The sequence below is a fragment of the Lactuca sativa genome, chromosome 9 (assembly GCF_002870075.4).
Source record: "Lactuca sativa cultivar Salinas chromosome 9, Lsat_Salinas_v11, whole genome shotgun sequence".
NCBI classification, from domain to species: Eukaryota; Viridiplantae; Streptophyta; class Magnoliopsida; order Asterales; family Asteraceae; genus Lactuca; species Lactuca sativa.
Window position 1 is genome coordinate 219,848,333 of NC_056631.2, and position 17,014 is coordinate 219,865,346.

General features: G+C 33.0%; 1 protein-coding gene across 1 annotated transcript; it reads left to right on the top strand.

Annotated features, from left to right (window-relative positions):
• Positions 1 to 5,980: 5,980 nt before the first annotated feature.
• Positions 5,981 to 14,794, top strand: LOC111878985 (uncharacterized). The gene is made up of 20 exons (XM_023875446.2): positions 5,981 to 6,135; positions 6,637 to 7,102; positions 7,181 to 7,258; positions 7,405 to 7,648; positions 8,128 to 8,289; positions 8,392 to 8,627; positions 8,731 to 8,934; positions 10,405 to 10,662; positions 10,751 to 10,966; positions 11,046 to 11,138; positions 11,215 to 11,331; positions 12,155 to 12,463; positions 12,542 to 12,620; positions 12,701 to 12,852; positions 12,932 to 13,302; positions 13,384 to 13,572; positions 13,670 to 13,777; positions 13,852 to 13,921; positions 13,997 to 14,095; positions 14,566 to 14,794. Exons 2-20 carry the CDS (start codon positions 6,647 to 6,649, stop codon positions 14,656 to 14,658), a joined length of 3,534 nt encoding a protein of 1,177 aa, XP_023731214.1. The 5' UTR covers positions 5,981 to 6,135; positions 6,637 to 6,646; the 3' UTR covers positions 14,659 to 14,794.
• The last annotated feature ends 2,220 nt before the right edge of the window (positions 14,795 to 17,014 follow it).

Sequence of the window (17,014 nt, forward strand, 5' to 3'; positions counted from 1 at the left end):
ATATTTAGTCTAAAATTATAACCACCACCGCCGTGATCTGTCGTTGACCACCACTACCCGAGGTGGTAGTGGGTGGTGCCCGACATAATTAACATTAATAAACTTAAAAACATAACCAATGGACTAATTGGCAAGCGATTGGGTTGGAAACCCTATTTAGGGTTTAGAAAACCCTAATTTTGGATATGTTAATTTGGAACTGTCGGCACCCGCATGTTTGGACCATTGGATTGGAATTATGGATTAATCCCGACCACCTTGTATGGTTGACCTAGTAGAGTGATGAACTTAATGGATTAAGTTCTTAATGAGTTAAGCGAGAACACTTAACCCTAATCGTCATTTTATGTGAAAACCCTAATTTTGTTTGGGCCTTGAGTTGGGCCTTTCTGTTGGGATTTGGTGATTGGGTTATTGATGGGCCATCCAAGAACAAGTATATGGACTAGAATATTTGGATGGGCTTTAGGGTAAGACCCATGTGAGGGGTTTGGGCCCAATTTGGAAAATTGGGCCATAACTAGGCCTTGATGATTATGAGACATTGGACCATCGAAATGCCAAGTGTTAGTACTAGAATAAATGGTTGGGCCTTAGGGTAAGACCATGTAAAGGTTTGGGCCCAATTTGTAAAATTGGGCCATATGTTAGGCTTTGATCCATTGTTTGACTTTTTGTCCTTTGGAGTGTGAGCTTGGGCCTTGGGCTTGAATCAAAGTAAGTTGGGGTAAAGTAGTCTTTTTACCCCCAAGCAAGATTCTATGGTTATGAACTGGAACCCAATTATTAATTAGGTGTTATTTTGATGTTGACAGTTTGGGAATCTGTCATCCAACAGCTAGAGTTTTGTCTGCGGGACTTCAACAGTGTGAGGTGAGTTACCTTCCAGTAGAAGTGGGTCGAAGGCACCAATGTCGGCCCACTAGTAGTTGATTATAGTTGAGATGATTGTCTTCGTGATAATTTTCTGGTATGCCACTATCTGTTATGCTTTATGTGCTAGTATGCTATGGTATTATGTGAGTGGTAGGATAGGTAGGTTAGACCCCGTAGCCGCTTGAGATAAACCGGGGGGTAGGTCGGGCACCCAAATATGTCTGACAGTATGTTATGCTATGTTATTATGTGGTAGTGGTAGGGGTGAAATAGTCCCCGTAGCCGGTTGAAATAAACTGGAGGGTAGGTCGGACACCCAGATATGTTTGGCAGGGTAGGTCGAGCTCCCAGATATGCATGACATGGTAGGTCGGACACCCAGATATGCCTGACAGGGATAGGGCGGGCACCCCGATATGCCTAACATTTATAGGTTGAGCACCCATATATGCTCAGCGGGGTAGGCCGGGCACCTATATATGTCTGGCAATATGTTTATTGTATGGTATGTGGTATGATGGGGGAACTCACTAAGGTTCGTGCTTACGGTTTTCAGTTTTGGTTTCATGTACTTCTTCTTTAAAAGGAAAAGGAGTTGACATGATACCAACGCATCACACTATTTTTTTCGCATATGATATCTTTAGGATTATACTCTAATAATGTTTCATTATGATATGTTTTGATTATTGACATATTGGTTTTGACATGGGATAACGCTATGGATGTTTTTATACTATCGGTTTTTATATTAACTTAATTAAAATGAATTTTTTGGCCTTAAATTTTGGGATGTTACATATATATATATATATATATATATATATATATATATATATATATATATATATATATATATATATATATATATATATATATATATATATATATATATATATATATATATATATATATATATATATATAACTAGCATTTTTCCTTGAACCTCATGCATTTGAAACCCCATAAAAATTTGCAAACACCTCATGCATTTGAAACCTTCTATTTTAATGAATGAATACCACTCAAAAGTTTCTTAATAATGATTAACAATCAAAGGTTTTATAGCTTATATAATATATTTAATAAACAACTAATGAATATTATACTATAAAAATGTCAATCTTTTTGAGTAGACACACAAATATAATTCACATACAAACTTTACAAAGAAAACAAGTTTAAAGTTTTTTGTGTTGGTTTGAGGGCTTTGAACAATTTTTCGAGCCATGTTATTATGTTGAAGTTTTTAATTTGTAAGTTTGTTATATACTAATTTTTTTTGTATTTTTTTTATTTAAGTATTCTTTTAAGAATATCATTGTATGTTGTGGTTGAAATTTTAATATAAATTATATTAGATTCATATTATCGATTATATGTTATGGAAGGTGATATATATAATATTTAATTAACTATTGTATACATGTTGGTACGTTCATATTGCTTCAAAACAATAATTAATTAAAAATCATGAATATGTTATATTATCCAATATTATCCATGTAAGCCTTTTTTAAAATGCAAATTGTCTATCTTATCACTTTATATTTTAGTATATGTTTAACATTTTAATTATAATAATAAGTGTTTTTTAAAAGTTTCTTTCACTTATTAATAATAACAAGTGGTTTTAAAATTAATAAGCAATAATTACAATTAATAAAATCAAATTACATGGATATGTCATATTATCCATGCAAGTTTCCTTTGAAATGCAAATTGTCTATCTTATCACTTTATTATTTAGTGTATGTTTCACATTTTAATAATAATATTAAGTGTTTCTTAAAAGTCTTCTTTAACTTAGTATTAATAATAAGTGGTTTAAAACTAGTGAATAACATTTTTAAATCATAATAACATCAAATTATAAATTATATTTAACTATAAATAAATTGTATTTTAAATGAACATAATTATTGAAATTAGAAAATGATCGCATAAGTAAAAATATAATTAATCAATAATAATAATTGTTAAAAATAATACTAAATAAATAATTATATTTAATTATATTAATGAGGAATGTGGGTTGATGTCAATGAATATTATTGTTCAAAATAATATAGATTATATATATATATATATATATATATATATATATATAAATTAGTGTAAAAATATTATCTCAAAGTTAATGTCAATAAAATAACCATATTAAACATATATTTTTCAATATTTTAACAATATATTTTTAATCTTCTTTGCACAACGCGCGAGAATTCGTCTAGTATATATATTGATGTGCAAAGATATACCTACTAACGAACTTAACTATCTAAATCGCACTTAGGCAGTGTACCTAGTCAAATTATAGAATAGTTAAGGTAAGTCGGGTGTCGAACTCAAGGAACGGTTTTTAGCTAAAATAACTACTAAAAGTAAAACTAAGAAAAAATAACTAAAATATGGGGTTTCTATCTGATTTTGCAAGTTCAAATTAACTTAATTCAATTACTAGAAACAAAGCAAACAATTAAAGATGACTCTAAATCAAGATAATAAGACACTTCCATTTAGCTTTGAATCACCCTTTTTCCTACGGGTAGTTTCTACACATGGATTAATTCAGTTGGTTACCAATATAAATGTAATTAGAAGTCTTGGTCCGATCTCCTAATGTTTTTCGTCAATTCATGAACTACTATGCAATAGTCTTACACAAGTAGACACTAAATTGATTATTAATATTGTTGGGCTATGAATGATAATTCTAAGATTAATTATCTATAATGTAGACAAATAACCAAAACAAATTATGATCTAATTATGTTCTCTAGCACAGTTAAGACAACATTTTTTATTACATGATCTAGGATTTGGCCAATCTCTAGCTCTAGCAATTTAAGATTCATAAACAACTAGATAAGCAAGTTTATGCAATTAAAGTGATCATTCAACTACACTAAACTTGGAATTTAAGTAACAAAGATTGAAACTATTAACATACTAGGCTTTGATATATCAAACACAAGCTAAACCAACTTCATAAAATCCATGAAAAAAGAAAGTGAGAAACTAACACATAATATCATGGTTCATCATTACTAAACGAAAGTCTAATGATTTAGCTCATAATTGGAGAAAAGAAACACATAAACACATGGAAAAATAAGCTAGACATGATAAAATCTAGGCAAACCAAATTAATGATGTGAATTCCTTGCTCCAATGTCTTGATCTCCAATCTTCTTATGCCCGCCAAGGGGTCTTAGAAGGTTATTTTTTGCTCTTCAATCGCACCTTTCTGCCCCAGAACTCTCCCTTTCGACCTAATGATTACAATATATATTATTTCCAAATTCTAGTTGCCATGACGTGGGAAACATGTGCCACGTCATACTGGTGGGATTCCCTGTCGCACACAAACTCGTAGACCGACATGGGAAGTTTTGGATGATTTTTTATTCTTCACGTCGTGACAATACCCTTGTCACGACGTGAGCACTGAAAATTTATGTTTGGCACAAAAACGAAAGTTGTTTGAAATTTTGTCTAGTTTTCGGAACATTTTGATTTCTATCGATCGGAATTACGAGTCATGAAATATGACCAAAATACTAACAAGGGGTGAAGTTGTCCAACAACATCCTTTTTGTATCTTTTTCAGTTATGTTCTCCTCATTTTGCATGTTTTCTTCATCCTTCTTCTCCTAGTTTCAGCTCCACTCCTCCAAGTATCTAGCACTCATCAATTTCAACTCCTTTTTCTTGAGTGACATATCTTAAAGAAAGGTTTATAACATTTGTTAAATCTAAGGGTAAAAGTGTCCTACTCTTGTACATTTGAAATTGGTAAGTTGTGATGTTTTGGATAAAACAAAGACCAACTAAGGTCAATTATGTGAAGTATTTGTCTTGATAAAGAATCCGCACTACCTTTGGGTCGGCTAATACTCGCATTAATAAACACATAAATTTTAAATTTTGATAATAAAAATTGACAATATATCATGTCGATTAATAAGCCTCTCTTTGGAATGACTTATTAATGACATGCAACCTAAAAATTGCCGTATATTTATCATCAAACATGTGTTTATTCGATCAAATATTAACCTACCTTTGGGTCGATTAATATCCACATTAACAAACACATTACCATAAAATTTAACAATAAACATTGACAATAAATCATGTCGATTAAAGACCCCTCTTTGGATTGACTTATTAATGACATGTAACTTAAAAAAATTATTTCATGTTTATTATCATATATGCATTTATCCGGCCAAATATCAACCTACCTTTGGGCCGGTTAATATCCGCAATAATAAACACAAAACCTGAACATTTATGCTCTTTGAAAATTAATTTTCACAAAATATATCGTTTTGACTCTATATCGTGTCAATTAATTTACTTTTGAAAACAAATAACATGTCGTAACTGAAAATTATTGACAAAAAAAATACAAATATTAATCGGTATCAAAAATACCGATTTCATAATCTCTACAAATATTACAACCATAATAACATAATCTTACTTTTACATTAACATGTATGATGGTTGTTGGGGAAGCATGATTGAAGATCCTCCTAAATGCTTGGTTTTACTGGTGTGGTGGTGATCTATTGAACTAGGAAAATCCATTAGTGGGTTTTTTGAAGTGGGTATTTTTGTTTATTGTTTTCTTGATTGTTTGATTTGGGATTGTTGACTTCTCTAACAAATGGGGGTGATAAGGCATGCTAGATGGAGGTTGGGGAAGGAAGAGTTCGTTTACACACAGAGAAGGTGGATACGTGAGCTTAGTTTTATATTTAATAATAATAATAATTTTAAAAAGTGAAAGAAAAATAAAAACTAAATTTATTAAGGATATAATAGTCTTTTTAGTTTGGATAAAAACTAAAACTGCAAATAAACTAACTCAAAAGGACCAACAACAAAAAAAATTGAAGTTTAGACTAAGCCTCAGAAAAATATATACCACATAGATATATTTGCAATTTTGTCAAGAAAAAAAAAAATTAGACCCTTACAAAATGTCTGTCATAAATATTAGTCGTAATTATATGTATATGTTGTAAATTTGTGATAGACAAATGTCATATGATCATTTATGTGCCTTTTAATAAAGCGTATGTCATATTAAATGCTGTATAGTTTTTCATTGTAGATATTATTTAATTTCGACAAAAATTGAGGTGTAAGAAGTGCGCTAATAATTTTAGCAGCGTTTCTGCATACTTTCCTCATTTCTTGACATTCTCTCCAGGTCGCCGATACAAGTAGAAAACCCTAGAACAGGTAAACACTTCATTGTCTACTTCTTAAGCTTACAATCTACTAGGGTTATCATCACCCCTACTCAATTTGTACCATTATCGATCGTTTATGCCTCCTTTTCATCAAATTGCTAAGTTTTGTTTTGTTTAGTTTCTCATACGAGATAACATTCAGTAGCTTAATGTTAATTGCATGTACCTTTTTCTACCTTTAAGTGGGAATGTATGTTAGGGAATTGCTTTGACACGAAGTTATATCGTTGTGAATACCCCCAAACCCTAAGATTGGGTTAGTCGGTGTGTTGAAGCTCAGTAGGGCTGATCTGTCTAATGAGCTCGATTCTTGTAATGTTCTTGGCAATTGGCAGCAAGGAGTTGGAATTTTTTCATGATATCTTCTCTGTGTTCATTGGTTTCAGTTTTCTCATAAATCTAGTCTTGTATCTTCGTCTGGTAGCTTAGCTAATCATATTTATTGTAATGTCATTAAATTTAATTTCTGCTTATTCAACTTTGCTTATAGGCACATAACAATGAAGCGGAAACGTGCAGCTAAGAAGGACAAACTTAAAATGCCAGTGGCAAAGAAGCCACTCCAAAATACTGTTGCTCTAGTGGCAGAAAATCATGTGATGAATGTTGAATCAGAAGAACCTGAAGATGCTACACCACTGCGAATGGAAACTGTAAATCCAAGTACTAGTACTACCATCAAGAGGGGCACACAAGAAGATTCAGAGATAGAAAAAACTGGTTATGGGGAGATGCTAAGCCATCCAAATGCATTGAGTCAAATCATTGCAAGTGTTATTAAAGAGATTACCAAAGATGCTGGTGGCCTAGCTAACCTTTCAAGGAGCTTGGTTGGTAACTCAGTCAGCAATGGACAGATGAAGCAACCTCATGCTGACATGGATCATGAGGAAAACCAAAGCCAACATCATCAAAATCCAGAATATAAACAGGAAGAATTGAATGCTGCATTAAGAGTATGGTTTGTTATATCATATAGTGTACATTAGTTGTATTTTGTACAAACTCATATAGATGTTATTTTTCTACACTAGGTGATCAAAAGGACCATGAAATTGAATGCAGCTGAACCATTTAACAAACCTGTAGATCCCATTGCACTTGGAATTCCTGTAAGCATTTCTCTTTAAATTCTTTCTGTAAATACATGCTTTTGTTAACAGTGTCTAGTGATGTTTTCTTCTTTTGTATTTATAGAATCATTGTTTTTGTTGTGCATTCTTTTATCATATAATGATTTGGGTGGAGGTTGAACCAGGATTACTTTGATGTTATCGACACACCAATGGATTTTGGTACGATATGCAACAACCTTGAGAATGGTGTAAAGTACATGAATTCAGGAGATGTGTTTAAGGATGTAGAATATATTTGGTCTAATTGTGTCAAGTATAATAAGAAGGGTGATGCTATATTGGAGCTCATGAAGAGGGTGAAGACATACTTCATGAAGTACTGGAAATCAGCCAAATTACAAAGCAAAAAATCACAGCCTGTTGTTGGTAAGGGCCACTTTGTTATCCTTCTTTATTCCATGTATTTATATTACTTTGCTTGATTTTGTCTACTTTTTTTTTTTTTTTTTTTAAATATATTTTTATGAATGCAGAAGTTACCATGTTCATGATAGTGAAGTCTATAGCTTTATATTTCTTCCTATGTATTTATGGGTGTCTTTCATTAGCAAAAAAAGATCATATATTCCAAACATAGGATCTTGTAACCGTTGTTTGATAATACTTTTTTCTATTGACATTTTCTTCATTTTGTTTCACAACACAACTGAAACATGTTTGACAAGACTTCTTTTTCTTTTTCTTTATTACTTTTGGTAAAACTAGTTTTGTAGACCATGAAAACTTCAAAACCATGTTTACCTTATATAACCAATTACAAATTTGTAAGCTTTTTGGTTTTTTGAGATGATATAAACACTTGCAAGATGCCATTTTTGATCAAGGTTCCACTTTTTGATGAGCAGAGTCTTCTGTCTTGAGGCACAAAGAAGAAGAGAAAGAAAAGCCACAAACTTCAGTTGCCAATAATTCTGCTCGTTTGCAGCAAAAGGAGACTGGTCAACCCCAACAGAACTCCAACCAGCCACAATCTTCATCTTCAACAGAAGAAGATGAGCCTAACCCTGGTACCTAATCCTTGTTACATATCTACAAAATTCATTATCTTTTATAATAAATAAAGCATATGTGTAACTTGCTTATAATAACTATAATTGGCTGAAAATCAGAATCTACAATTGTTAAGAAGAAGCGCCGATTTCAAGGACCTACCCCTTCCCCTGAATTAGTCAAACGGATAAAAATCAGAACCAATAAACGTGGGAAGCCCGTGGGTCCCGGGGCAGCCCAATTAACCAGTTTGTTGGGTGCCATTGCATGTGATGTGAACTTTGCTCCCCTTACTTATTATGATTGGAAGAAAATCCCACAAGAGAACAAAGACAACATGTGGCAGGAAGTTCTGGTAGGGTATAATCTTAAAGAAACCTTTTCACATTTTTTTTCTCATCTCTTTTGGTGATTTTTAAATAATATATTATTATTATTATTATTATTATATGTTATAGAGCAAGTTCGATATTGACTCCGATTGTCGAAGATGGGTGATGTTGTCCATTAAGAAGAATTGGAGGACTTTCAAGTCCCACCTTAAGGCTAATCATTATGATGTTCATGAGAATGATGAAGATCGCCTTGCAGACCGTGATGAGCGGGTCCCACCTGATCAGTGGTCGGCCCTTGTTTCTCAGTGGAGCTCCAAGAAATCGCAGGTTTGTGTCATATTCCATGAATTTAAAGATCTGGTTAATTGCAAGAAATAGCAATGTACTCTCATTGATTTGTTTCTATAGCATCCCGCTTTTATTTACTCTTATTACAACATTGTAGTCTCAGAAATCAACCTACGTACTTATAGCTATGCCATCCAAATACAAAGCAACATGTGGATTTTTCAAAGTATGATGTCCTAAAAAGAAAAAAGTACAATGCTATAATTTGGTAGTTTTCTTTTTTTGTCAGAAAAATGTTGTGATAGAAAGAAATGAAAGCCAAGTATGCTATCATAAACAAATAAATGAAAGTAAAAGTATGCCAGTGATGTATACTTTATCTCCAATTTTCCAGAATACTTCTACCAAATTGAAAGCTACTTGTGCTAGGATAAAATTCAGTCAAGTAGCAGGAAATAGGCCTTTAATGACACACAAACTATTTCACACACTAGTTTTATGACATACAATAATGTATGTCGTGTTTTAGTGTCATATTAAAAAAAGGAAAAACACTGAGTACACTTCATCAACTATGTATGTTGTCTTATGTATGTCGTCTTTTATTTTATTATCGCTCTTTCTAGATATCGATGAGTTCTTTGTAAAAATATATATATAAATAAAATTAAGACATGCTTTCTGTTATATATTTTTTTGATAAATTACGTAAACATACTGAAACTATAAAGTGTAAGATAGAAAAAGTGACATAGCTAAAACCTTATACGTACTTACATTGAAAAAGTGCAAATGAAAATTCAAAACGTTTTAAAATATGTATTTGATAATGATGTTAAAAGAGAACAATATCAACTTGGTCAACCAGTCACGTGCAGGCCTCCTTTTATCCTTCAGTTATTTTCTTTAAGTTTCAGTAATTGCTTTGTTGAATTAGTTTTCATAGCCTTTTCCTGTTTTCTAGGTAGCAGCAGTTTCCCTTTTACACTTATGTTTTTATGCTATGTAGCTGTCGTTATTTTAGAATATATGCAGAAAACACTTTTGTGTGTCAGTTACTCTTTCTTCTAAAACTTGCTCTGCTTAAAACCTGCTGTATAAAAAGGTGTTTTGTCTTTGCTAAAGGCTAACAAATGATGGTATAACTAAAATCTTTTTTTGTAAACTAATTAAAGGGGGTGTAAATGCTCAAATAGCACAAACATGATAAAATATAACTAACAACATGAAAGCCAATATATCTGACATCTGACATCCAATCCGTTTGAAATGTTGAGAGAAAAGAAAATTATATCTTCATCTTTATTTGAGTATTGGAAAAGTAATGCCACCATTCCTTTGTAACTATGACTAATTATATTTCGCTTTCCCTTGTGTTCATACATAAATACAAGCTTTAGAATATGAACAAGGGTGTATGATGTATGAAATAAACTAAACATATGCTTAAGTAAAGCATGAGTATACTGTAACTAACTATGCTATTTGAATCAACACATGTTGAAACAGGTTGCTTTTCGTGACATGGAATCAGGTTCTTCGGATCATGATGAAGACTCCAAACAAAGAGCTCTGATGATAAAATTAAAAGCTATTAAAGAGAAAATAGTAATTACCTACAATAAAAAAGGTGTCCCAATTGGAGATGAAGCAGCAAAACTCGCTACTTTTGAGGGCTTTATAGCAAGAACAATGGTGCCCATAACATATGCCTCTTGGAAGGATATTAGTAAGGAAAAAAAGGAAGAGTTATGGCAATGTGTTTTGGTAAGTCTAACTTAACATCTGATCTTGACTTGTAATAATTATCTTCTTTTTTGTTGAAAATAATATTGTTTTAAGTTTTATGTTTCAGATGAGTTTTGTACTTGACCCAAAGAGTCGGAAGCACACTCTCCAATCACTTGGGAAAAAGTGGAGAAACTTCAAACATTATCTATATGATAAATACATTAAGGGATATAAAAATGACCCTGAGGTGAATTTACTCAATCCTCCCGATAAGTATCCATTCTTGAAGAAAGAAGACTGGAAACTTTTTGTAGAACAAAGACTTTCAGACAAGTGGGAGGTTTGTTAATCTTTTTGCGTGTGTGTATTTGTTCAATGTTCATTGAGTTTTAAAAACAATTTTAATGTTTCTAATGCAGGAAAAAAGTAATGATGCTAAAAAAGTCCGTGCTCATCATAAATACAATCATCGTTTGAGCAGAAAAGGATATGCCAGACTCGTTGTTGAGATTGTATGAATTAAATTAATCGAATAGTTTACTTGTATCTGTTTATGTTAATTCACATATGTTATTCTTGATAATTTAGATGCAACAAACGGGGAAGACAGAAGAGGAGATTGATAGAACAATGCTGTGGAAAAAAGCAAGAGAAACGAAAGAAGGAGGTTACGACCCTGATGTCAAGAAGATTGTTGATAAAATGGTTAGTTTATTCTATTTAGATTTTTTTTTTTAAATTCCTTCATATATCATGCTATTTGTTTATACACCTACTCCAGACAGTGAAAAAAATCACAAGGGTGTTTTAGGAAACTGTAAAACTACAATTGGACCATTTCTGTTATTTTTGTTGTGTACAGGGACTGTATCCATGTCCACACAGCAAAGATCAAAGTTATAGCATCCTACTTATAAGCATCACACACACAACACAACATATTTAAATATTTTTAAAAAACCTTGTTAGTTTGGTCAGGTTGGTGATTTTCTTTGGTTTAGGTGCAAGATGGAATATTTTGGTCCCTATTTCTAGGTTTTTTTTATGCCCTATACAACATAAAATGCCAAAATAGAATCACTCAACAGTTTGAGCCTTATAAGCACCATACTATGTACTTAAGTTTCCGGTAAAACTCAATATCTATCCATTTTCTGTTAAAAGCTCAGAATCATCAACAATAGCAAATTAACATGCAACAAAAGTTCATAATCTGTCCCATTAAAATTTAAAAGTTTAGGCAATAACAACATACTTGACCTTTGTATGCCTCTACCCTCCAACCTGTTAGCAATGGGATTTTATGTTGCAAAATACATTTTTGATCCCTGTATAGTTTTCATCTTTATGTAATGTTACATCCTATTAAAAAAAAATTGTTTACTTGATCTGATTGTAGCATCTTCTCCAAGGAAACGATATATTACAAAAAATATATATATAAAAAGTACAGTGTATGATTGCTTTCAATTTTCTTTTTAGAATGTGTTTTAAACTGTAAAGTATGATATAGACATTACAATTACAGGAAGAGCTGCAGAATTCGGAAAGTTGTGGAGAGATTACATATGGAACAAATGATGTGCTTACACAAGCACTAGGTACTCAAGAAAACCGTGGGCGTGTACGTGGGATGGGTAAATATGTAGCACCACACCAATATTTTTTATTACCCAAAACTGTTAAGCAATACTTGGACCTTGAGAACAAGAAGTTGGATCAACGCTTCAGCAAGCTTGAAGGTGAGATAGAGAAACTCAAAAGAGGTGTCAATCCTGTTTCTGAAGCTGCAAGTCGCCAAATGTGGGGCAATGCAGATTTACAAGACCAACCACTTGTATGTTTCTTTTTAAATTGTTTGCTTTATATTTTAAAAGTAAGACTTAATTGCAACTAACATATTATATGTTTGTAGGATAATTCTTGTTATCTTGCGCTTGATGTTGCCACAAATATAGTTGCCAAAGGAACCATAACGAAGGACAGTGTCTCGGGTATGTATTACATTACATTACATTACGAAAAACATTTGCTTTATTAGTTTTATTTTCTTATTTTTACCTTCATATAATAGATGAAAACATTGAAGTTATGATGGAAACGTCTGTACAAGGAGAGGCTTTACTACCAGTTCCAGTGGAAGAGGAGTTCATTGTGAAGGTCAAAGATGCAGTTGGGCACATACTGAATTGGCCGAGATATCTAGTCATTCGATGCTCCGATTTGGTAATATTATTTTCATTCATTAAAAGCATTTATACGGGTCTAAGTCTAACATCAAAGCATTTATTTATACTTTATATAGGAAAAGGTGATGGCGAAACCAATAGGAAAACCTGTAAAAGAAGAATTAAAGAGTAAAAAAGAAGAAAAACGACAAAGAGAATCAGATGAGGAAACAGAGAAAGGAAAAGAAACAGAGAAAGGAAGGGAGATGTCGCAAAGGAGAAGGACGAGAGCACAAAAGAGGACAAGGATAAGAATTGACAATAATCGTGTTTTGAAAATGACTGCACGTATGGTTGATGCACAAGTTTTAAAGGCAGAGTCTATAAAAGTGCAGTGTGAGGACGATCTATTTGGGTACGAGAGTTACACGTACTTATCTTATGAAGATTTTGAAGTGGTTTTTACATTGGATGAGCTGACTGGTGTAGTTATTACTTGTTATATGATGTAAGTGCTTAAATTTTATTTAAAATAACTTTTCGTGTAACACAGTTTACTTTAATCAATTTTGTTTTTGTACGTTAACAGGTACTTGTTTGAGCAAATCAAGAATGGGCCAAAAAGCGATCATGGAATTTGTTTTGTGAGCCCGACTGCAATCTCGCCACGTGCACGTAAAGACAAATCGAAAAACATCGCTGATGCAAGTAAAAGCGTTGCAGATCGGTTGTCTACAAGAAAGGACAATGACCTCATCCTATTGCCCTACAATCCCGGGTTTGGTTTTCCATTTGATTATGAATACAATAATAGTTACCAATCTATTTTAGTAACTAACATGTTTTTGACTTAATTTGGTTTTTGGTTTGTATAGAAGACATTGGGTGTTGGCCGTACTTGACATGAAAACAACTACTTGCTATTATCTTGATTCCCTGAGGCCCAACAATGTCAATTCGCAGTTGAAGAACATTATTGAAGCGTAAGTAATATAAATTATTGAAACATTATATTATATTATATTGTTTGATATATTTCATCATTAATTTATTATAGTGCAATGGTCTTGTACGCTACACAAAGTGGATCCAATAAAAAGGTTAAACTCAACTGGATCAATGTTACGGTGAGTACTTACATCATTATTGAAATTGCAGGTTTGACCTCATTTTGACTTATCATTTATTATGTAATTATGTAGTGTCCTCGTCAGCCGGGAGGCACCGAATGTGGCTTCTATATGTTAAAGTTCATGAAAGAGATAGTTGAGGAAGGAGTTAAAGTGTTGGTCAATAAAAATGTAAGTAAACTTTTTTTTATCGTTAGTAAATTATTGATTTGTTAATTATAGCATCCTACTTACACATATGCTATAATGCAAATAATGATGTGTTAATTATAACATCATAATGTGTCACTGCTATAATTGAAACAATAGGTTACATGTAAGAAACAACAATGTATTTTCATTTATTTGAAAGTATAATGTTTTAATAAGAAAGGCATCGAAATGATCATTTTATGTTTATTTGTTGAATATAGCATCCTACTCTTACTAAACACTAGGATACATGCAAGAAACAACAATGTACTTTCATTTATTTGAAATTACGATGCTCTAATAAGAAAGGAATTGAAATGATCATTTTATGCTTATTTGTTAAATATACGAGTTATTCATAATAAAATAAAGTAAGTGTAAATAGTATATATATAGTCTTGCATTCTATTCCCTCGTTATAGTGCGATACAAATTTGATTTGTTTACAGGTTGGGGGCGGCAAGGATATGTACACGGATGCTGATATTGATGAACTTCGCGAAGAATGGGCGTATTTTGTGTCAAATTTTATTTTCCGCTGATATTTTGTATCAACAAACAATATTTTTGATAACTTAATTTGAAATGTTTCTTAATTAGTATGACATATGATGTTATTGTGTACAATGGATTATTGTTTGATGACTAAATATTTATGACAAACATTTTGTGTGTCAATATTTGACTTTTGTAAGCACAATTTGTATTTAATGATTTTCGGTGTTGTATTATTATTATTTGAAATAGACAAATCTTTAAAAATAGTTCCTATGATTTCCAAAAAGAATTGAGCTTAATCCTTTAACTTTTCAGGTCATCAACATTTGTTTTTGTGGTTTCAAAACTTTTAAAGAATGGTCCTAACTCTAACTTTGTTAGTTTTTTTTTTTGTCAAGTCTAATAAGGAAAGGTATAATTTTTGAACTTTTTTCAGTTTTATAGGGGTGCGATGGGGTGTTCGTTGTATTGCTTATGGTAGGTTATTGCTTATGGTAGGTTTAAGGTGGATGAAGGTGGGGTTAAGATGGTGATTTTGATGGTTGAGAGGGTAGCGATGGTGGGTATAATAGGTCGAGGCAGGCGACAATCTGATGGTGGGGCGAGGGAGGGGAATTAGTTTTATAATTTTTTAAATAATAAAATCAGAAATATATATATATATATATATATATATATATATATATATATATATATATATATATATATATATATATATATATATATATATAAACCTTGTTTTTCTTAGCACACGTTCATCCAATTTACATAGTTTACTAGACGCCATGTTACTTATCTTTTTGAACAACGCTATGGAAATCATTGTCGATCCAAATCGCCTCCGCCTCACCTCATGATCCACTATGTTGTATCTTCATCACCTTTGAGATATTATGGATTCAGATGTGCTCATGATCCAGTATGTTGTATCTTCATCACCACCAAGCCATCGATACGTCTGGACCATCCTCTTTTTGGGCTTTCAGCCTTTCTGGACCGCTTGCTAGGCCTTCAGCCTGACTAGGTTTTGCCTGGCCCGAGCCTGCAGTCTACCCGGTCCGCCCAAGGTATCTTGGCCTACTGCACACATGAGGACTTGCCTCAACCCTTTCCATCAAACCAATAAACATGTGCACATACATATAAGCAATTAAACATACAGATCTAACAAATCACTAATCATGGCAACCATCCTATGCCCAGGATACCGATCTAACCAATCACTAACATAGCAACCATCCTATAACCAGGATACTGATCTAACCGATCTCTAACATAGCAACCATCCTAACTACCAGGATGTAATCAACAACATATCATGCAATAAGCCCGGATGCAAATCCGATAAGGACCGACATTTGTATCTTAGACCCTGTTGATATAGTGAGGACAACTCACCTCGTAATAGTGCTGGAATACTATAAATCTCTGACTGCTGTCTCACCGGAAATCCTGAACTGTCACATAATCAATACTAAGTTAATACTCACAATAACCTTCTTGACTAAGTGTCCACACCACTCATTAAGTCGATTCTCATTATTGGGCCAAGGCCCAATACCAAGTCCTTAACTTGAAGGTCCAAATATAAAGCCCATTATTGGCCCAATTTACTAAATTGGGCCCAACCACCTAATTGGGCCTAACCCCATGATCCACTATCACCACCTGGCCCAAAATGTCTTATTTACAAAGTCCAACAAAGGCCTAATTCCATTTAGTCCATAAACAGCCTAAAACCCGAAGCCTATTTGCCAAAGGCCCAACAGAGGACGTACGCGGGGCGTACTCCTCTGGTACGTGGGGCGTACTCATCCAAATGTTGACCACCATGGATTTACGCTGGGTATACTGGACAGTTTGCTAAAACCTTATTAAGTGCTTAATGGATTAAGCACTTAAGCCCAAACTTCAGATCCAGAGACCTAACATGCCTAGGATCCATAAAGTCGTGAACTTTATCACTTTGGACGTCCATAAGTTCTTAATGCTTGGTCTTAATCCATTAAGACCTTATATTTCCATGCATGAGACACGTCCAGCTAATGGGACCTCATTTTTATCACTCAAGGTCCCTTTAAGAGTCTAGAAGGATAATCCTATTCGTCCAAAACACAATATGCACCGCCTTGTGGTTTTTGGGACAATAAATGGGTCTTTTAAAGCAAAATGGTGAGATCTAATCATATATGCATAAAGTTTGGAGCTTTATACCTTCTGGAGCTTCTTGGGCACAAACTAACTTCAGATCCATGAGCTTGATCTTCTTCTCCAACTCTTTGATGAAATACTCTCCTCTTAAGCACTCAAGAACACACCAAATAAGCTTAAACACACAAAGGAAAGGCTAGGGTTTAGGAAAGACGAGTTTGATATGTGGAGGCTAAGGTACGGGAGGTT